The 24,260-nt window shown below is 33.4% G+C and overlaps 1 protein-coding gene across 1 annotated transcript in view; it reads left to right on the top strand.

Moving 5' to 3' along the window:
- CNTN5 (contactin 5) overlaps positions 1–24,260 on the top strand; it is a 552,161-nt gene that overhangs the window by 398,809 nt on the left and 129,092 nt on the right. Inside the window, exons 12-13 of the mRNA XM_047879464.1 lie at positions 4,888–5,015; positions 7,227–7,402. Coding sequence (XP_047735420.1) covers positions 4,888–5,015; positions 7,227–7,402 — 304 coding nt within the window. The remainder of the gene's footprint in view (positions 1–4,887; positions 5,016–7,226; positions 7,403–24,260) is intronic.

The raw sequence follows: 24,260 nt of genomic DNA, 5'->3' as shown, positions 1-24,260 counted from the left end.
AAGAATGAACTCTTTCCATTTGAAACATCATGGATGGAGCTAGAGTGTATTAATGCTAAGTGAAATAAGTTAGAGAAATACAAATACCTTATGGTTTCACTAATGTGGGATTTAAGAAACAAAAGAGATGAATATATGGGAAGAGGAAATAAATGAGAGAGGGAAGCAAACGATATGAGACTCTTAATCAGAGAACAAACTGAGTGTTAATGAAGGGAGGTGGGTGGGGGATGGGTAAATGGGTGATGGACATTAAGGAGGACACTTGTGTTGAGCACTGGGTGTAACATGTAAGTGATGAATCACTAAATTCTACTCCTGAAACCAAAACAACAAACAAACAAAGAACTTTTTGTGACCTTAGGTTAGGTAAAGATTTTCTAGTACAACCACAAAAACACAAAGCATAAAATAAAATCAATATGTTGTACTTCATCAAACTTAAGAACTTCTGCTGTTGGAAAAATGTTAAAACATGCTATAAACTGACAGCAAATATTTGCCATTATCCTTCCTGAAAAAGGAGTTATATATAGAATATTAAAAAAACTGTCAAACCTGAATAAGAAGACAATTTCATAAAAAATTGCTAAAATATTTTATTACTTCACCAAAGAAGATTTATAGATGGGTAACCAGCACTTGAAAGATGCTCAACATCATTAGTCATTAAAGAAATGTGACTTAAAACTCCCGTAACATTCTACTACCTAATTATTATAATATCTAAAATTAGGAAGACTGACCATCTCAAGTGTTACAAGAATTCTCAGATGATGCCATGAGGAATTTAAAGTGTGGTGTAACTGCTTGGAAATGGTACAACATCTCCTTTAAAAAGTTAAACATTAAGCATGAACATAAACCAAACGATCCAGTAATTAGTCCTAAGTACCTATCCAAAAGAAATATAAGCAAATACCCATAAAATACTCTTTACACAATGTTGATAGCAGCTCTATTTGTAGTAGATCCAAGCTGAAAATAGCTCAAGCATCCACCAAAAAGTGAATGGATAAACAAGTAGTGGTATATACACCCAATGGAATACTATTGAGCAACAAAATGGATTGGATCATTTATCATTGCAACAATACAGATGAATCCCAGCTATGCTGAATGAAATAAACTAAACAGAAAGGATATATAATGTTATGATTTCATGTATATGAAGTTATGTTAAAGTTAAAACTTACTATGGGGACAGAAAGCAGATCAGTAATTGCCAAGGGATAAGGGTGTGATACGAAGAGATTATAAGTAGAGAACACAAAGGAACACAGAAATACTTTGGGGGTGATGTATGCGTTGACTCTCTTGACTGTGGTAATAGTTTTGTGTCTGCATCCATTTGTGAGGACTTTTCAAAGTATGTGCTTTAAACCTGTGAACCTGTTATATAACTATAATACCTCAATATAGGTTTGTTTGTTTTTTTAATGGTAGCTTCCCTTTGCCCTTAAAATAAAGAACAAATGTTTCCCATACTATTCTAGGTCCTACATGATCTTGTTCCCATCTGCCTCTTTGGGCCACTCCTGCCCCTTTTATATGCTGTCATCATAATTGGCCATTTGATTCTTTAAGGTTTTGTGGTTCTTCCCACCTCAAGGCCTTTGCAAATGCTATCCCCTCTCCTTTCCCCACTCTTAACTCCTGGTTAACTTCCTCTGATCCTTCAGTTCTTATCTCAAATATCACTCCCTCAGAAAAGACTTACTGATTCACCCTAAAATACTTGAGATTTATAACTTTCTGGGTTTTTTTTTCCTTTTTAAAATTTGTCACAAACTTTACTTATATTTTAATACATTTTAAATTAATGGCTATCAACACTACTAAAGTATATAATTTATATATATTATCTAGTTAATACTTTTGAAGAACTAGTTATATATATTTATAAAATTTTACATATAAAGAGATTAACTGCTTAAAATCACACACATAACAGTCAATGGCAATGACTTAAACTCAACCATCTATGACTTGAAAGCATATAATCTTAAGTAATGATTAATGATTTTGTAATATTATATCCACTATGATATGGTACCAAAAGAAAGCTAATCTGGAAGTCAAAGCGTGATCTCTAAAGTGAAAGTTGGTAAGTAGGTAGTATCTCTAGGCTGGCAGTCTAACTGGAAGAACCTAAGCTAACTTGTGAGTTATCTGACAGGTAAGCCAAAAATGGAAGTGGAAGGTCCAGAAAATGGCCCTGAAATTTGGAAATCAAGATCGCACCAAGAAGTTAGCTATAGGGGTGCCTGGGTGGCTCAGTAGGTTTAGTGTCCAACTCCTGATTTCAGCTTAGGTCATGATCTTACAGTTCGTGGGTTCAAGCCCCATGATGTGGGTTGTCCGTGCGGAGCCTGTTTGGAATTCCTTCTCCCTCTCTCTCTCTCTTTCACTCAAAATAAATAAATAAGCTTATAAAAAAAAAGAAGTTAGCACTAAATCCTTGCAAGATAAAGGTAAGTATGATGTTTTCCTAGATAGACTGTGGTATTAGGCAGATTAACAAGGCAGAGATCCAGTAATTTAGTGCAAGATGTGAATCAAGACATCTCCAGGTCTAGGCAAAAACTCATGGAAAAGTTTAGAGATAAGAATATAGTAAGCATAACTTGGCACCCAATGCTAGAATGTTGGTTTGCATTTGTAAAATCTCTCCTTACCCCCAACAGACCTTTACTTCACTACTCCCTTACTACCCTGCTCCAATTTGTGGACTTCTCAGCAGAATGAATCCCCAAATTTGAAAATGTCAAATGTAGGAGTTACATAGTAATAGAAGAGGAGAGAAGATAGATAAAGAGGCTGGAAATTGCTAGAAAACATTAATTAAATATTCAGTTATCTAAGTAATTATGTATGAAATAGCCAGATATTATAATGTAAATCACATTCACAGTCTCATTTAGTTTTTCTTTTTACATTAAAAAAATGCATATGAGCTCATCTGATAAAGATTTGTCATTTGAATCGGTAGACAGGCTTTTGGTTAAAAGACATTGCCACTTGACAGATAAAAAAATCATGATATTCAAAATTCTTCAGCCCCCAAGTGGCCTAAAGTACAGGGGTGTTCATAAACTATCTTTAAAAGGAGAGTATAATGTATTGCCTCCTGTCAGTGAGAAAAGACTTATCTTAAATCAAGAGCTGAAATACTGCCAGTGTCTAAGATATATTTATTTCTTTAAAGGAAGTGGATTTTAAGCCAAACTTCCCACCTACTAGGTTAGAAGCAGTAAAATCCAGATATATTAAAGATATTAGTGATCTGAATAGATTATAGTAATTTAACTAAATTTCATTAAACTTTGTAATTCTCATAAGATAATGCCTATTTGTTTGGATAAAGTATGTTTTACTTTCAAGTTTATCTTTTTATAGTATGTTTATCTCTGGAGTTTAAATGGAATAAATATATTTCATTTTTATAGAAAATGAGTACTATTTAAATAATGAATAGAATTTTGTATTGACCATCTTGAATGGGTTTATATAACTTTTAAAGGCACTGTGTTTTCCAAACGCCTCAAGTTAGTTATCTCTCCTAGACATATATTACAAAATCAAAGTCTCTATTCCAAGTTTGGCTTGTTTCTAAATTTGTCTTCCTTATACATTATAAGGCAGGTTTGATGTATATTGAAAAGAATATGATGTTTTTAAACTAGTATCATTATTGATGATAGTATGTAGTTATAAATTCATAAGCAATAGTCAGCAACCTAGAATCTAATCCAATTGTTACAAAGTTCAATGCTTTTAATAACTCAGTTCTGGGTAATTGGCAAGATTGAATACATACCTTAAAATAACATGAAGGAAGTAGACAAAACATATTCTTGTTTCTTAAATAGTTTAATATTATATTAACATGGAATACATTATTCTTTTCAGAACCTAAAAGACCTAATTTTAGGATTTTAAGTTCACTAGGGCCACTAGTTCTTATCAAAAGCTTGTTACTTCCTCTCCCAAAAGTCAATTCAAACTCTAGTGGCATAACAAATAAAATGACACTGACAGCTTCTATTTTACTTCAGGTTGCTTGAGGAGATTGATGCATTGGTGATGTAATGGGTTATATTTCAGGAGCAAAAAAGGGAGAAAAGGACAAAAGTACTAATTAATTTTGAAATCCATATATTTCTGGGAGGATGAATACACAGGATAATATGATAATCCCAAATGTCAACCTTTCACTGAACTTCTAAAAATTTTTTTAATAATGCTTTAATTTTTCACCTTCATGTAAGTCTCAAGGTCCACTTTTAGCAAAGGTCTCGAAAAAGCCCAAATGCAAACTCAGGTATCATGTTTTTATATTTAAAAAGTGCAGTGTGAGCAGCCCAGGTATCAGGTATCAGGTCTCATTTTCATACCCTTGCCGCACTGGTGGCACTGTAGAGAAACCACCATAAATCATCTCTTGGCTGTATACAATTAATTTTATGTTCTGCACTTGTCCTCCCATATGTTTTTATGCTGTTTCTTTCTATATTTGATTTTTGAGGTCACTCTGGGTTTGAAGTAAAATACTCAAGCTTCATATTAAAATATCGCTGGGTGATATTATAAGTTTTAATAACCAATTTCAGGGTCACCTTTTCCCATAAGTTTTAAAATGAACTGTCAAAAAGTGTCAAAAAATAACCTTTAACTCTCTGACCCTTTTAAATATAAGAGGATATTAAGTGGGTTTATTGCATAATTTCTTAAAGGGTAAAACATTTCTACTATCACATATTTTCACAGTGATCCCTTTATCTTATTTATTATTACCTTGGAGGTGGTTTCAGACGTCATCAGAGTTTTTTACTACTTAGCTGATTTGCAGTAAAAGAGGCAAAAACCTTTTTTAATAATTTTCAGAATAGCTATTCTTCCAGACGGAAGTCTACGGATCCTAAATGCTTCTAAATCAGATGAGGGAAAGTACGTTTGCCAAGGGGAAAATGTCTTTGGTTCTGCTGAAACCATAGCTTCAGTATCTGTAAAAGGTAAGAAAATGTGGCTAACTGTGTTACAAGCATAGTTTCACAGCTTTGTCAGAAAGCAAATAAATACAATATGCATGTAAATTGTGTTTGCGCCTATGTGTGTGCATGCTTCTATTGATAAGATACACTACAAACATAGAACTAACACATCCAAATTGTCCCTTCCATTATTTAGGAGACCATAAAGAAAGGAACACATTGTTGGTAGAAACTTAAATATTTTGCTTTGAACAAAATATGTGAGAGGATAAAGAAATCTTTCTGAAGTTTTACTTGATGTCTCAAAATTTAAAAGTATTCCAACAGTATAAAAATATTTTCCTCTATCAAAATTAATTTTAACATCAATCAGTAATATTCCTTTGTCACCGTGGGATCTGGGGCAGAAAGGATAGCAGACAGAGGACAGGAATGTGTGGTGTTTGAGTGTGCATCAGTTAAATGGTTACCTGACCTGCTCTTTGGTGCTTGCATCAATGGAATTTTTTATATACTGTCATTTTTTAGTGTTATAAATATTGTCACTTAAATGTTTCTGTTAGTTTTCTAGTTCTAAAGTGAACTAGATTTTGGCCTAGAACATTTTTTTGAGACTACGTATCATTGTTTATTACTAAGAATATCTCATATGTTAGGCAGAAAAATCTCATCAATTGGCAAAGAAATATTTTTCACAACTGCACTATATCCTTGATTGATTTTTTCCATGTGGGCATGTATTATATAGTGAATCAGGCTTTGGCTACAAAAAAGTAGAAATGTTTTCTTTTTCTTTACAAATAAACGTGTCATTAAAATCGCCAGCACTCTGATATTTTAGAAAAGAGGCAAACATTAAGAGAAAGAAGGAACATGATTTAAATGATGTTTTCATTTACAGCATACATTATGGGAATCCAATTCAGTCTGCTAATCTGTGTCTTATTGTGCTATATAATGTTTATCATAATGAAGCAATGCTGGATTCACAGACTTTTTTGTAAATAATATCAAAAAAGTTTTCTGTAAATCACAAGTTAAATGGAATATTTAGTTACCCAGAACATTCCAATTCTCACAATGCTTAAACTATAATATGCTGTGATGATCTGTCTTCTCTGATGAAGTCAGAATTTAGAAAGCCACACGGAATATCTGACTTTTAGAATGTTAATATTTACATTCATTTTCTCTCTGACTGCTTAAAAGGATGTTGCATATTAAAGGATCTTATCCGTGGTTAAGAATGATGTTTCATCAGACTATGCTACTGCCAATAATAGAGCTAAAATAGGAAAATTAGCCTAATTTTTAATCATTTGTGTCAGTCTTCTTGAGGTATCTACAACCAGGAATCTAGGAAAAAAGACTAAATCAAAATCCTATCTCTATCACCTTCCTACTTCATTTTAAAAAATCATATTTCAATTATCTGATCACTAGCTTAAATAACCCTTAGATGAATAGCAGTATTAGCCTTTATGGGTTCAAACTTATTTTAAACACAGTAAAAATGTATCTATTTTTAAATTTTTAATTGAATCCTTTAGTAATTAAACACACATTTTTTTCTCAAAAAATTTTCCATTCAATAATTTGCCTTTCTTTCTGGATCTAAATTAAACCATCCACAATTTATCAAAATTATTTTATAATCAGCTAGAGAAGTGCATTTTCTATTCATAAAAGGGTTTTGTAGTGTATAAAGCAAATATAAGTTGGCATAGTTGTAGTATTATATTTTTGTCTGTGTTAAAATAGTAATTTGAGAGGAGCTGACTTCTATAACTTTTAAAGAAGTGAACTCACCTGACTTCTTCCTCCTTAGATATGGAACATATTTTATTGTTAAAAAAAAATCCTTTTATTTACACTTGATGATCCTTGAAGGTAGACCAGGAGGTTACAACTTCTTTTTTTCTAATTTTCCTTCTTCTGGAATGCCAAATGCTGCCTATAGTTATGTATTTTCTTGTCTTTTTCATCCATGCTTACTTCTTAATAGGAATAGCAACTTTTAAACCATCAGTCTCCTACAAAAGCATACTAAAATGCCCTAGCATACAAAAACAGGTAATATTTCAATTAATAATAGTTTATTTAAAGATGTGTATCCAGAGCAACTGCATTGTATAGATTATTTGCTTAAGTTTTTCTCTATTATTTAAAATATAAGATACAGGGAAATACTATGTGCTGATTATGTTAATTAATGCATTTTTATTTCTATAGAACCTACAAGAATAGAACTTACTCCTAAAAGAACAGAGTTAACAGTGGGAGAAAGCATTGTCCTTAATTGCAAAGCAATTCATGATGCTAGTTTGGATGTCACTTTCTACTGGACACTAAAAGGACAGCCTATTGATTTTGAGAAAGAAGGTGGACATTTTGAAAGCATCAGGGCCGTAAGTTAATACACTTCTATTTGTCGAGTACTATAATTTTTAAAATTTACACTCAAATGTAAAACTTTATTATTTATGAAATGCTAAGGAAAAATAGGGAAAAATAAATTTGATTCAAACTATTACTTTCTTTCATTATTATATGTTATGTCAAATTGAAAGGAATTTTGTAAAGCTCAGTAAGTAATTGGAAATACTTCATCATGCAAATCTGGTTTATTTCTCACTTTTATTTACTTGATTAATTTTGTCAACATTTACACATTACTTCTTAGAAGTTCTATTGCTACATACTAGTGTTATTTAAAGCACTTTAAACAGTAAATATGATACAATAAATAAATGAAATAAGCCTGCCTATCCTACTCCTCAAGAAATAGTAATTTTGAAGATTCTTTAACTCCACAAGGGAATTAAACATGAGCTTAAGCAGACCTTAAACATCAACCAATAGTCATAAATACATGTCAGCCTTAGACAAGGCATATTCATTTTTTGTCTACCAAGTCATTCCCTTGTAATATCTTGTCCTATATTACACAATTTTGTGGCAATCAACTAACTGAAGTGGGAATCTTTTGAGCCAAATGCTATAGAACATCAGTGTTCTCAACAGACAAGTGAAAAAAGACTTTCTTCCCCCAAGTTCTTGTTTAAGATAAAAGAATGAAATAATGATGAAAGGAGAGAAGGATGATGGAAGTAGGGTAACAGAGAGAGATTTTGCCTAAAATATCCCTTTTATTTTGGCTGAAGAGGTGAATCCAAATGTAATTTATGCCTGAAAATCCAACTTAAAGTATTTCCTCAGGGCACTTCGGTGGCTCAGTTGGTTAAGCATCCGACTTTGGCTCAGGTCATGATCTTACAGTTTGTGAGTTCTAGCCCTACATTGTGCTCTATGTTGACAGCTCAGACCCTGGAGCCTGCTTCAGATTCTGTGTCTCCCTCTCTCTCTGCCCCTCCTCCACTCACACTCTGTGTCTCTCTCTCTCTCAAAAATAAATAAACATTTAAAAAAATTTAAATGTTTCCCCATACTTGTTAATATCCATTTATTCTTCTGTAAACAGTTTGGGAAATACTAGAAAACCACAGCTGTGGTAAGACCAAATATATATATAAAGCTCAGTTTATATTGAATTTTATTTTACAAGTAATATGATACAGTGGGGGAAAAAAAAAAAAAAGTCCAGATCCAAAGTCAGAAATTTTCTGGATCCAGCCCCAGGTCAAGTCCTAATCAGCTTTGTAACAAAAAGCCAGCCACTTGGCTTTCCTGAGCAATAATCTCATAGACAAATGAAGTGAGTGGATTAAACCAGAAAATTTCTAATGTCCTTTCTCACTTTAGAATTTAATATTAGTAGAAGAATAAATATGAACTGTCTTTGTTACATTTGCCAATGTAACCAAAATTAAACATTTCCTCTAAATGTTTCTTTTCATCCTGATTTACTTTGAAATTAATGGGAGAGATAATATATATAAGAAATAATTAATAACCACATCATTCACATCTAATCAAATAAATTAATTTTAATTATTAATGGTTATGTTATATGCAAATAATTTAGATCATGTTAAATTAAACTCATTTTCCCTAATTTGTGACTTTCCTTTTTCCTTTACCTGGGGTTAACAGTTCCTTCAAGATTGTGAACAAATAAAACAGAACCAGAAAAATGTAATACAAAAATATCACATTTCAAAATAAAAATATACTAACAAAAATATATTTTCTTAAGATTATCTGTAAAAATTCACTCTGAGTGATCAGATACATAAAGTAAAAATATGTCTAAAATGAATATTGGGTTTTCTTCATGTAAACAGGACCCCTTTTTGTTTAAAATATCGAGAGAAATTAATGGTCCTGGTAAAATTATTCTTATATAATAAGAATTCTTATTTTTGTCTCTTAGACATTACCACTTTAGTTTGATATCATTCATTTGTAGCAATAAATACCTTTAATCTTTTTTTATACAGTTGGAAGTTGACAATACCTGCCGTATCCCTCTTTGTATATATGCTGTTCTTGCCTTTAAGACATAAAAAATTGACTCCTTACTCCATGCAAATCCATATGATAAAGGCCATGTTAAACGTAGGCTCTGGATTGTATACAGTAATAAGAGGCTATAGAATAAAAGAAAAGAAAGCACATTATCATACTGAGAGGTGAGAATAATATTTAGTTTTAAGGTAATTTAGCACTCATCATTTTTAGTATATTTAGAATAATTAATAGAAATACATATGTCCTTAAAAATATTTGGAAGCTCTAAAACTACTATAAAGAAATTATCTATCCCCTTCCTCTTAATTACTTCCGACTCTCATTGAGTCCTGGCTGGCTTCAAGGATATATACTGGAGAAAATTCCATTTTATGACATTGATAAGGCAGAGAAAAAAAAAGCATGCTATCCCCCAAATAATATATTTTAAGAGGAGAAATGAAAGTTTTATAAATAAGGGAAATTTGGGATGCCTCTGGACTTGTGGGCTACCTCCTGTTTAAGAGGACAACTGAAGACTCTGGTGATAATAAGGACAGGATAGGACTCAGAAGAGAAGATGATTTATGAACTGCTGTGAGTTTTAAGGGAAAGCCATTGAAGGACCATGGGGACGTAGGCTAGCACAGCAGAGTAAGAAAGCCAAACAGATTCAGGGACTGCTTAACCAGGAACAGAGTGTGCCTTTGACTGAATTAACTGCCCTAGACCTAACCTACCAGCGGGCAATTGAATAGGGGTAAATCAGAAAAGGAAGAGGGGTATACTTTTTGAGCACATTAACACTGCATAGCATCAAGTGAATCAACCAAATCTCTGGGAGAAAAAATACCAATGGTGTTGATATTTAGCATCTCGTAGGTGGCAAAATATAGCTTAATGGAATTCTTTACTTTTCAACTAATTGTACTGGTGTCTTTTATACACAGCCATTGTTTCTTAGATAAAACTGTAAACAAATTTTTAAGTGTATCTATCATACATCTATATATAATGTTATATACACGGTTTTGTTTTAAATAAAATAGCTTTCAGACTGCATTACAAGAGAATGAAAAAACATAAAATCACATCTCGTTAAAAAAATAATAACTATTGCTTTGAAATTTAAATTAAAACATCTGTATTGAAAATTCTTCTATTTCCCTTGCCCCTTTTACTTATGCCAGGTTTTACAAATCCAGGATTTTGACTGATTTGAAGTGAATCCTAATTACCAATGCCACAGTTAAAAGGGTCAAAGCAATCAAATAAATATTGGATCCCATTCACCCAAATCACTTTTTTTGGCGATGATATGAATTAACTAAATGTGACAAGTTAGAGAGGCTATCCTTAAGATATTAATTTCAGTTCATCATTACAAGTTAAGTGCTGTGGATGAAAGTAAAATACACAGCCCTCCATCCATAAGAGAGCACAGTTTAAGGGAGAGACCGCAGGATGAGCTAGTGATCTATCTGCTATAACAGTGCTATCACCAGAGAACTTTGTGCATATGGCTGTCAGGAGGAGATGGTTTCTGAACCTGAGCTGGAAAGGTAGGATTTTGCCAGAAGGCTAGGAGAGAAAACTATATCTCAGACAGAGTGAGCAGATAAAGCAAAGACAGAAGGGACAGAAGAGTTTAGAACATGTTTCAGGAACAGTGAGGAACCACTAGACCTAACAACATAGTGAGGGCACATAGTACACAATAAGTGAATAGTTTTTGAATACATTTAAAGAAAAGCAGCAGAGACCAGTGTAAAAGGCACTGACTTTCAAGCCATGGAATTGGGGTTGTATTTGGAAGGTAGCAGGGAGTCATGTGATTAAGATTTGTTTTTTGGGGGGAGACAATTCAGACAGCTGTGGGGAGCAGGAATTGAAGCTATTGTGGATTTTATATTCACTCTAGACTGATTAAGCAATGAGGAGTTGACCATTACAAGTTTGGCCTTAAATAACCATCCTCTTATCAAATAAGGTATTTACAATTGTGTTCCAACACAATTGTTTATGTTGGTCAGAGGTCTGCAAGAACCTCCTAATACTCTCAGGTTGTCTGGACAGTACCTGAGCATGGCCAGGTAGCCCCAAAGTTACAATCTTAATGGAGAACTGTGGTTATCCATTGTTTTTTCAGAGACTTGAAAGTCCTAATTATTCATTAGAGATATAAGCTAGTTTTAATCTTTATAATGTTAAAGAACAGTTACACTGAATATACTGGAAGCCTGAAATTTGCTCTGTTTTTTGGAAGAGAAAAAACTTAAACATTTGTAATCAGGATACTCCACTAAAGAAGAATTGCCCTTTCCATTCTGAATTCTCCAAACATGCTAAATTGTAACTAAATGGACAATAACCAAATGAAAGTGCAATATCTGAATGGTCCTTCATATTTACTGAATTCTCTGGTTGTAACAATATACCCAGGAAGGCATAGTAGAGATATTTGGCATCATTTTTTAATGAGGAAACTGAAGCATAAGACTTTTCCAGGGCACATGAATACTAAATTGGGGTTACAAGATTAAATACAGCGTGATTTTTAAACTGCATTATTTATTCTTTCTTCTTTGTAAAGCGTACATTTTCCATATTCATTGACCATATGTGTTCATCCCTTCTCTATAAACTGTGGGAAATAAAAGTAAAAAGATGATTTCGTTCTAGTCTTTAAGAAATAAAAGATAACATAGAATATTAAGCAATTCAAGAAAAAAGATGGCTATAAAAAACAATTACTATTTTTTATTACAGCCAAATATCATTGGCTGTGTGTGTGTGTGTGTATACACACGCACATATACATATATATAAGCTATATACATATATATAAGCTATATATATATATAAGATATATATATATCATATATATACACACACATATATATAAGCTACATATACAACTCATCATAACAATTATATGAAGTAATATTATTTGGGGAGAAGGTGCTACCTGACCTAGACCTCATTAGGATAGGAAAAGAAGAAAGAGAAAGGCAACCTAAAATGAGAAAAGATATGGTATCTCAGGGCTGTGAGAGATCTTGGAAATTATAGGGTTTGTCCTAGGCTGATACTCCATCAGTATATTAGCGTCTGCTGGAACCGTTTTAGTGATGAGGAACTCACTCCTATGAACTACTCCATTCCATTATGAATCAGACCTGAATGTCAGAGTGTTGGAAAATAGGAGAAATTGTGATAATCTGTATACCAAGCATAGGAATCATAAAGGAACATACCTGCTTCATATCTATGATTTTTGTGGAGTATTAGGTAGATAAAAGGGGCTAGAATACAAATTCTTTAGTATCATAAAGATTTGACATTCGTTGAAATGTTCTAGCCTATGCCAGTCTTCATATTATAGTTACTTTTGTTCCTAGCTTATCTTCTTGGGAATTAACATCTATTTCCTAAGGATTGTAAAAGTCTCAGAATGGAAGACAGTAAGTGCTTAACTGGCACCATTCTCTTTCCCAGTGGAACAATGCTAATGTTGTAAAAATGAATGAAATCATTGGACACATTGTCAGGGTTTACTAAGGCATAAAGTTCTGAGGACCTCTAAAGCATCTACTGCATCTTCTTCATCACATTAGCAGGTCTTGGAGGCATTTCATAATTAATCAGAAAGTGTGTGAAAGGGCAGAGGATCAGTAGCTCTATCAAAGGAACACATTCTCTTTGGTTCATTATACTCACTAGTAATATTTGTACTTTTAAGTAATAAGGCCTCCTAAACTCTGAGCCCTAACTTCTCCCTCCCTGACAAAGGGCTTGTCTTTCCTCATCACTTGATTACTTGCCTCCTAGATCTAGGTCTTGCTGTAAATCCCAGCATCCTGGTAACTCACCAACTTTCTGTTCTCTGCTATAAACTTTTGACTTGCACATATTTGTTTTACCACCACTTTCCAGGTCTTTCATCTAACTTAAGAAAAGAAGCCAATTTGTAATTTTAATAGGAAAGAATAATCATCAGTCAAACTTGGTCTCTTAAGAAAGAGAGAAATTACCCTAAAAGGCCCTAGAATTTTCAGACTATTCTTGGAAAAGTTACCACAGCCATTCTCCCTGCTTAAAGAAAAATTCCTCCACCCACTATCTTCAAAGTAGTAGAGCTTCCATAGCAAAAAAGACTGCCCATCTTTTTTGGTATGTGTATATGTTTCATGCAGTCCTATGAACAGGAACAAAATATGCCATTAAAATCTATTATTCTATAACATTTTATATATTCATGAAACAACCTAAACTGTGGGGTCCCTAAAAGCAGAAGCTAATACGCTGTTTTATTTTTTATTATGCTTCACTATGGATGTCCACAGAATAGCCACTCAGTCAATCTTTGCTGAATAAAAAAATAATTTGAGGGGCACCTGGGTGTCTCATTCAGTTGAGCATCTGACTTCAGCTCAGGTCACAATCTCAGGGTTCCTGACTTGGAGCACCACATCAGGCTCACTGCTGTCAGCTCAGAGCCCACTTTGGATCCCCTGTCCTCCTCCCTTCTGCCCCCCCTACTCATGTGTGCTTTCTCTCAAAAATGAATAAACATTAAAAAACAAAAAAGACAATGTCTACTTAAAAAAAAACTAATAATTTGATGTAAACCGTTTTCTCGACTTAGCCAACTATTGCATTATTTCAGAGATTTTAATATAGTTAAATACTGCATAAAATCCTGTTAAAACATTTTCTTATAACAGGATAGTTTATGTACTTGCTTTTTTACTTTGACACAAAATTGGATATTCACTTGAGCAAAATTTGGAACTGAATGAAAGGTGACTGCCTCGGTGACATCTAAGCAGTCAATTATTGGGAGAGTCTTCCTTAAATTCTGGGTATGTTACCTACATAATCTGTGGGCCATAATACCACCAGGATCACAGCTGAGTAGTAATACCATGTTGATTATCCACCTCCATTTACTCTGATTAGCAGGGGGTCCCACAAAGCAAAATTTGTTCATAGTTGGTCAAATGTAGCAAAATCAGTTAATGCTTCCAACATTATCACATATAAAAAGACGTTACTCATTCAAATCACAGGACTCACTTTGTTCATTTAAATATAGTCCACCAAAACAAACTTTCTGGGTGTGGTAATATGGTGAAGATACAGAGATTTTTTTGCTCATTTAAAGGTCCATTGTTGGTAGCTGTTTTATCTTTATAATACATTTATATAGCGTGTGGGTGATATGAAAGTCACTAGTTTCTCTTCAGTGGTTTTTTTTTTTTAATTTTTTTAACGTTTATTTATTTTTGAGACAGAGAGAGACAGAGCATGAACAGGGGAAGGGCAGAGAGAGAGGGAGACACAGAATCTGAAATAGGCTCCAGGCTCTGAGCCGTCAGCACAGAGCCCGACGCGGGGGCTGGAACTCACGGACCGTGAGATCATGACCTGAGTCGAAGTCGGACGCTTAACCGACCGAGCCACCCAGGTGCCCCTCTTCAGTGTTTTTAGTGAAGAACTGTAAGTTTACTTTTTTGTTATTGTTTTTCTGAAAGAGAGAAAAAAGAAAAATAAAGTTTCTTGATAGAGAAAGTCAATTTTAGTGTAGGCTATGGCAGGAAAAATCTGATCAACATAGTCTGTGTTCTGTGATCTCTGAGGGGATGAAAATACATACTTTCTAGAGATTTTCATCAGAACCAATTAGGATATTTCCGGTTATTGCATTGGGAAAGGGGGAGAATGAGAAATATAAAGCACTATTTACCTCTTAATAGAATTTGCTTTCCTGGATTGTAAACTCCAGAAATTAAATATGCTATTAGCTCACTACCTCCAGAGATTAAGAAGTGCTTACATGTTGAGGACTCCATAATTTTTTCCTTTTGAAAGTTGTTTTTCTCCAAAATTATTTTTCCCTGTATTAACTCAGGCTGGATTTCTATAATACTACATTGTCCTTGGGTTGGTTGTTTTTAATCCAACCAAAGGATGAGTTTAATCTGGAATAAAGTGTCTGTTTCTTTAGAAATGTGACCATTGGTAGACCCCAGTACGTGTTTGCAAAATCACGTCATTGTTTTTAACTTTGACTATTAAGTCTATCTGATTATTTCAGTGACTTCATGAAAATACATTCTTACCTAATTCTAAGTCATTTTCAATAATGAATTACTTACTTAGAACTCACTAGTCTTTTTAATACACATAACAAACCTCTAATATAAATTTTCACACAAAATAACACTCCAAATACTTTGAGTTTCAGTTGAGAATTTCGATTGTGCTTATCCGTTATTACTTTAAATTTCTGTCAGTTGTCCTGCAACTGCACACTGATGAATTATCAAATGGACCTTGACTCTGGAACTCCTTCCCTGTTCCAATCTAATAAAGATTTATTTTTATAAGACAGCAAATATTTTTTATACATATATATGTACTAAATAGCTTAAAATAAATAAGTAGATAAAAGTTAAGTTATAAAATTGTAGTTTTCCAGGTGTGTCAAATATTCAAGTCAAGTTACTGAAATGAGTACCTAAATTACTATTAAATCCTAATACTCATCTTTTCTCAATACTCCAATTTTGTACAGTATTTGATTTTATTTGTTTCCTAAGAGGATGCTATTCAAATCTCGATAATTTTTTTTTTTAATTCCCATTTTCTTGTTTTCTTGTATTCCTCTCCCTTTCATTATTCAAATTGATTTGTGGGCCTATTCAAATGAGTTGAATTAGGAAGGATAACTAATTGTGTCCATTTTAACTGAGGCTACCGTAGGCCACTGTAGTAGACACCATGGTGTATTGCCCAGATTGCCTTTAAAAATTGAGGTACTCTTTTCCCAAGCCACTGAAAGTATTGGTGGCTGCTCGCTTCACCAAAGTCCCTCTCTGGGAATTGCCCGCAGCCAAAAAGAGTTGTCTGGCCCAAGTTATGCCCCAGCTTTTCCGTCCATGACCAAAGGTAAGGATGATGAATGCTTAGGGATGGTTATAAAGGATAAGCTGAAAACTTTGTTGTGAATGCATTTAAACAACATCCTCTGCTCAATTCTACTTTCTTCATTTTTCACAAATATTGATCCCAAAGGCATTCCTTAATGGAGTCTCCATCTCAGAGACTGTTTCTCTGAAATTCTGACCTGAGAGCCGTAATGGCAAATGCCATCACTTAGAAACATTGGAAACAGAGATGAGTAATAATAAAAATAATCATAATAGCTCTCATCCACTGAATGCCCACTAGGTACCTGGCAACATGCTAAACTTTTCAAATGCTACTTCATTTAACCCTCACAAATACCCTATGATATAATAATTGGTTTTGTTTTTATTTGTGGTAAAAGGGAGATGATGTTTTAAATTTCCTACTTTCTCAATAAGTTTAATGTGAAATTATAATAAATATCCTTCATTCAATTTAAAATTTGTGGGTCAATTATTCTCATTGCTGGTAAGATTTTCATATATTCATCTAAAATGACTCACCTCCTGTAAAGTTTATACTATGATTATGTGGTTACATTTATACTATGCAAGTTCTTTTTCCTAATATTTGCAAACTTTACTATCATGAACTATCTCCTGTAACTTTACCAAAAATATGTTATGTATATTTTTAAAGGCAAAGGTATAAATCGGACTCTTTAATATTTAGTTAATCGTTTCAGATTAACTAATTGAAACAGATTCATTATCTGATTAAGATCTAGGCTAAAATATATAAATAGAATTTACATCATAAAGAGAACTTTTACCCTTCCTCTTTTATATGAATTATTTCATTTGATTCCCACAATAACATTGTGTCAGACAAGTTATACGTAAATAAAGAAACTGAGCCCCAGGAAGGAAGAGGCATGGAGGGGACATCATTGCTGAGATTCTAGGCAACACAAGCACATTTATAACACAGCCACCATTATCATTTAAGCTTCTTTGAGCTTAAAACTTCGTTGCCATGAATGCTATTCCAAATATAGTTTGATGTTTTTGAAACAAAGACATGAAGAATGAAAACTACCCATGATTCTTCACAGTAGCATTTTGAAAATTGAAGACAGAGAGAGAGACTGTGTTTCTTTTCTGTAGTTCTGCCTCTCTAGCTGGACAACTCAGCCTATTTTTACCTGACTTATTTGAACACTATCAAAAAATTAAACTAAAATATTCTGTAATATCAAATCACCAAATTGTGTTAAAAAATCCTCTCACAAAAATTACTGATGATGGATTGAAAAACATCTTAAAATATCCTCCCATACTTGCCTTTTCAGATGTTCTGTGGGTGTGTTTTCCTATTTATAAAAGCTCACTCTTCTGGCTGCTGTAATTGTATCAGTGTATAATGTATCAACCCATTTTTATCAACTTCACTTTTTAGTCTTTTGAAGATTCTTTCAAAATGAATATGAGATAAATTATGTTACATTGCTTTTGCAGCTGAAGATGAGACAATGAATGTAGAGTACAAGAGTTGCAACATTCTTCTGAAGAAAATATTGTTTCCACATTTGAGACATTTACAATTCTGTTTTCGGGGCGCCTGGGTGGCGCAGTCGGTTAAGCGTCCGACTTCAGCCGGGTCACGATCTCGTGGTCCGTGAGTTCGAGCCCCGCGTCAGGCTCTGGGCTGATGGCTCAGAGCCTGGAGCCTGTTTCCGATTCTGTGTCTCCCTCTCTCTCTGCCCCTCCCCCGTTCATGCTCTGTCTCTCTCTGTCCCAAAAATAAATAAACGTTGAAAAAAAATTAAAAAAAAATAAAATTCTGTTTTCCTACTATATTACTTACAGGACTGTTGGTTTCATGTGAGTTTTAGACTACCAAAACCCAGTTTTCAAGTCGGATAGCTGGTAGGGTTTCAGATTCTTCCTTTTTCCTCATATACATTCTCCCAGTGCATCCATTATACCTTTCCCATCCTTCCACCAAAGCAAGTATCAAAATCTACTGTAAATTAGTACTTGATTCTTTCCCTTCTAGCCTCTACATTTCCAGAAGTTAAGTAGATGTTTATTTTCTGAACTTAACACAGTACCTGGAGTACATTAAAGACTAAATAAATATTTGTAGAGTTGCTAAAGGAATCAGTGAAGATAGGAGTAGATGAACTAAAAAAGCCATTTAGAGTAGACCATTTAGAAACATATGTTAACTATACTATCTAAATAGCTTTTTTATTATTGTTAACCAAGAAAAATTTCTAACTTCTATTGAAGTTATAAAGAATATCAGTAACCAATAGTTTTATTCATTTTGCTTCATATGAAAACTTAAATATTCTTGATATTGTGCTAAAAGTAATCATTTTCTTTGGAAATAATAACCACAGGAGTTGGTAATAAAAGAGAAATATTCAATGGATTCTAGTTACCATGTTTAAGCAATGTCGATATGTTTTATAGGGTTTTTTTCTTGTTGTTATTTTTAATTTTTTTTAGTGTTTACTTATTATTGAGAGACAGAGAGAGAGAGAGAGAGAGAGAGAGAGCATGAGCATGGGAGGAGCAGAGAGAGGCACAGAATTTAAAACAGCCTCCAGGCTCTGAGCTGTTACCACAGAGCCCAACGTGGGGCTTGAACCCATTGACTGTGAAATCATGACCTGAGCTGAAATCAGGTGCTTAACCACTGAGCCACCCAGGTGCCCTGTTGGTGTTATTTTTTAAAAAGTACCTTATGTGTATCTATGTATCCAGGAGATATAATTTAACCTGCAGAATGATGAAATTCATAGTAAAATAAGGCCCTTGATATTAGAATTTCCAGCTTGTAGGAATAATATATAAAAGACGATTATTTTTTTTTTTTGGTTTTTAAAAGCCTTAGTAAATAAAAGACTGTCCTTATTCTCTAATACCACATAAGGTTTAGGATTTTATAAGCAAACATGGTTCAGTTTACATTTTGAAACACTATTGATATGTAAGTATTGTGTTTTAGACTGACTCCTATATTATTTCTTAAAGTGATTTTCAAAGACTTGGTTTTTGAGAGGCCATTATTTTCAAGACATCTTTGAAATTCTACTTTTATTTTGAAATTTCTCTTTCTACATCTGTTTTGTATTAAAGTCTAAAGCATGCCTAAGTGTTATGATGTGTTTAGCTTTTAGCTTTTCAAAATCCTCTAGTTTCTTACATGGACTATTTTATCATATTACAATACAAATGTGCACTTTAAGAGTCTAGAATTAATAACTCAGTAGGTAGCCTCTCAAAGATGTTTTTTTCTGTTGTAAAAGGAGGAAGAGAAATTTTTGGAGATAACTATTGGGCTATTATTATTCACTTCCTTTCTTCATTTGATATCCCTCACATAAAAGAAATGGAAAAGATCAATTTAGAGAATTTGGAAAGCACAATACTTTTATGTTTACCAAATAATTAATGGCTCTACAGAGTATTTTATCAATGAACAGCAGATGAATTCAGAATTTATATCAGTTCCATAAAGATTTATTGAGCACCTATATACTAGATACCTGTCCAGGAACTGAAGGTTCTGTAGTAATCAATAACAAACATTCTATGGGAGGTATATGAATACAACTGAGATAGAGTGTTGCCTTTGAGGAGCATTGGGTCTTAACAGAGGAACACACATATAAACTGGTATGTGGCAAGAGCAATGGAAGAACTGTGTTTAGGAAACTCAGTCCAAGTTGCATATCATCCAATGTGTGGAAGCAAAGCATACTTTCTGAATCAAATAACACCTGAGACTATTCTTACAGGAGAATAACATACGTATTGCAGGCAAAGCAGGAAGAAGAAGGGGGAGAAGACATTCCAGGTAGGGACAGAGCATGAAAAAAATATGAAAAATACTAAGGTTTTGTATACCAAATCCCAATAACAAACAGTGGTCTTACAGTTTAAGCAAATTACATCTAATATTACTACAGAAGTTCCATTTTAAAGAAAGCTGCCCATATAACCTTGGAAAGTTAAGCAAATAGTTATGATTATTCTTGGTTCCAATTAAAGCAAGTTACATATTCCTGGTAAAAGTAAAGCTGCCAGATTTTTCCAAATTAAATTGTATGTTTCTTGGCATCAGTATATGTTTTACATAAATTTACACGTTGCTTGAAGCAGTCTATGGAGTATATAAAAAAGAAATTAATTATTGCAGTGTTAAGATTCAATATTCAGGGTCATGAGGTAATTCCCTGAGAAGTACTATGTGATTTTTTAAGAAGTCTGCTTGTTATTCTAGAGGCAATTATAAGAATACAACACAGTTAAGGAAACAGGCTAAAATCAGAATTTCTGCTTCCATCCATATTTATTGCTTTAGTAAATTATATATTTTTGAAGATAGGAATCATATCTACCTTGCTAACCATTTTGAGTACTTGATATCATTCCTGGCAGATTATTTGCTAAATAAAATATTTGTTAAATGAGTTATCATATAAACAAATAGAATTTTATGCTCTTATATATAGTGACTTTCTCATTTCCCTGCTCATTTGTTAAATTACCATACCAAAAATAATAAATAAATAAATAAATAAATAAATAAATAAAGGAATATACCAATATCAGGAAAGATTTTAGTCTTTTTTTTTTTTTTTTTTTTTTTTTTACTTTACAAAACTTTAGTGGTTACCTGTAATATGTATAGTACTACATGAGGGCAGGGAATATATGGTTGAGTAACATGTGATTTCTCTCTTCTAGAACTCCTAATCTAGATAGAGTTTTAAATAACTATTTAATGTAATAAGTGTTATAGTATTGAGATATTATACTGTTGAGAGAGGTAAACTCTGGAGGAAAATTTTGACTTATTAACCAAGGATGTCATTGGCAGAAAGACTTGTTCTTAGAATTAATATTCAATTTAATTTATTACTAAGTTCATTACCAAAGGTTTTTCAATCAACTAGTATAAGGTAAGGTAATAATCCAACTGATAATTTTTAAATTATCCTAAAATTAAATTTTTTCTCATTATATAATTTACACGTCTGCAAAACCAAAAGGATTAACTATCTTGAAGCAAAATTAGCTAAAATAATTTAGAATGCATAAACTGTGAAGATATTATGTTGTACTAAACAGTTGAAAGATTTCATATGAAGAAGCCTACTTGAAACTAAAAATATTATATTTTATCCTTTTTAACTGGTGATAGCCCCACAAATAAATAAGCATACTGACAAATTTGTTTTAAAATACTTATTAAATATATGGTATTTTGCACAAGCATTTCTGAAATCTGCAGTCTAATTGCCATAATCCATCATTTAAGTAGTAAGGAATACTGAAAGACTGGCTTTCCTGAAGTAAGAGACCTCTGACATGCTTTGCTCACAGTGCCCATCACATAGGTAATGATTCTGAACAGGCTACTAGAATGTCTTCAATGTTTAAACAACTTTAGCTAATGTTAGAGATGCAAGAATTTCAATAAGATGTTTTTATTTGTCTTTAAGAATAATCAGGCAAAAGACATTAAAGATCACTTTTTCTTAGTTAACTTGTTTTTGCGGGGGAGGAGGGGAGATGTTGCCCAGATTGCTGTTTCCAGCCACATTTAGTCACATACCAAAATTCTGACTGAAATAATCCATTGGTGTGTTTATTTTTATATTTTAGATGTTGATAAAGATGTTGATTATATATATATATATATATAGAGAGAGAGAGAGAGAGAGAGAGAGAGAATATTTCACAGTTTAAATATCAATGAATTCTTTTTGTATATCTACTTTTGTTTCCTAGTTATTCAACTATAGAAAAGTAATTAAGGAGTAGTTATCCTAAATACATAGAGATGAACATTAAACGAACATAGTTTGTATTAGTTAGTTTTTGCTGCAAAATAAATCACTCAAAAACTAAGTGCCTTCAAACTATCATTTATTTAGCTCATGATTTTATGAGTTGGCAATTTGGGCTGAGTTCAGCTGGAGATCATGGTCTCAACAAGACTCATTCATGCCTCTGTAGTCAGCTGCCAGTCAACTTTGAAGCACTAATGTTAAGGGCTGGCTCAGGCTGGCTATAGGCTAAGGATACAGGGGCAAATGAGCCACATGTTTCTTACTGTCCAACAGGCTAGCCCAGACTTGTTCACATGGAGGTCTCACAGTTCCAAGGTCCAAGAGCAGAAACAGCGTGGTCCCATAGGCCTAGGCTCAGAACTTGTTCAATGCCACTTCTGTCACATTCTATTTTAAGGCCATACCAGATTCAAAGGGTAGGGAAACAGGTTTCTGCTGGGAAGAACTGCAAGGTATTGCAAACATTTTTGTAATCTACCACCATCTATCCTCCGGCCACATTTTTTTTTTTTTTTTTTTTTTTACATTTCTTCAACTTGGAACCCTCTTCCCAGGATTAACAAAAGTCTCATTCAATTATGGTTCCAGTTTCTTTTTTCTTAGCTTTTGTTGCAAAAAGAATTTCACAAAATTTATGACCCAACTCTATGGGTCAGTAATTTGAGATGGGCATTTGAGCTGTCTTTTCTGCTGTTCTCACTTGGGCTTATATATGCATCTGCGGTCAACTACCAGGTCAACTAAGAGCTGTTTGGTGGGGAGAGGGGCGGGGAGGCACCTAGGATGGTAGGTCTCTGGGGTTTTTTTAATTGTTTTTTAATGTTTATTTTTGAGAGAGAGACAAAGTGTGAGCAGGGAAGGAGCAGAGAGAGAGGTAGACACAGAATCCGAAGCAAGCTCTGGGCTCTGAGCTGTCAGCACAAAGCCGGACGTGGGGCTCGAACTCATGAACTGTGATATCATGACCTGAGCCGAAGTCGGACGCCCAACCGACTGAGCCACCCAGGCGTCCCCACTTTAAGTGGTTTCTCACTCTATAGTGGGCCAGCCCAGGTTATGACACATGATTGTTACAGGTTTCAAAATAGCAATCTCCAGTGCACGTGTACATTACAAGCATCTGTTTGTTCCATGTTTGCTAGTATCTCATTGACTATTGCAAGTCACTTTGTGAAGTACAGTGAGTGTGGGTGGGGGTTACCCAAGGGTGGACTCCAGGAAGACATAAAAAAAAAAAAAACTTTGGGACCATCACTGCAACAGTCTACCACACAGTCAATTATCAGTGCTAAATGATCCTTAACTTCAACTATGGTATCATTTTTAAGACTAACCTAAAAACTAGATTACACATGTGGTGTTATATAAGGGAAAAATAGTCATTTGCACAACACTAAAACAACATATGCTGTCACTACCAACACAAACTAGGTTAACTGTCTATGTAGTCACTGTCTGGTTTGGTCTTTTTTTATTGTGTTAAGTAAGTCAAAGTGCTTGATCTGGTTATGCAAAGTCATTTTTCCATTTTATATGACTTGTGTTTTCTTTTTTAAAATATTAGGGAATTTTAACACTTTGCCTTTAAATAGAAAATTGGCAACAGTTAGAAAAAAGTAATTAACAGGGAAATCTTACTTGTTTAATTAAAAAATGAATTAATTGTTATTTCAGGAAAATAGCATATTCTGAAGATAATTGTAATATTAGCTACCTTATCTATCCTAAAATAATCCATGTTATATGTCTCTTCCAAAAATTGGTTCTAGTGATTTGTGTGTTTGAGTTCTATCTTGACAAGAACAAATGCAGGTATATTTATTAATGAATGCTGAAAAAGATTGTGGATATATCTAAAAAAGGAACATACTGAATATTCCATACCCAAAATAAATTCATAGACTGTTTTAGCCAGCATTCCCAGTTGTTTCTCATTAAAGAATGGTTGGTATAGATTTTTGTTATCACTGATTTTGCTACAGCTGAAACTCTTGAAGAGAATGGAAATATTTATAAAACTGTTCACAATCTAGAATTAAATAAACAGTTTATCCTATAAGGCTGTGATA

This window comes from Prionailurus viverrinus, chromosome D1, assembly GCF_022837055.1.
Source record: "Prionailurus viverrinus isolate Anna chromosome D1, UM_Priviv_1.0, whole genome shotgun sequence".
In the NCBI taxonomy this organism is placed as follows: domain Eukaryota; kingdom Metazoa; phylum Chordata; class Mammalia; order Carnivora; family Felidae; genus Prionailurus; species Prionailurus viverrinus.
This window is presented reverse-complemented; position numbering and strand designations above follow the sequence as displayed.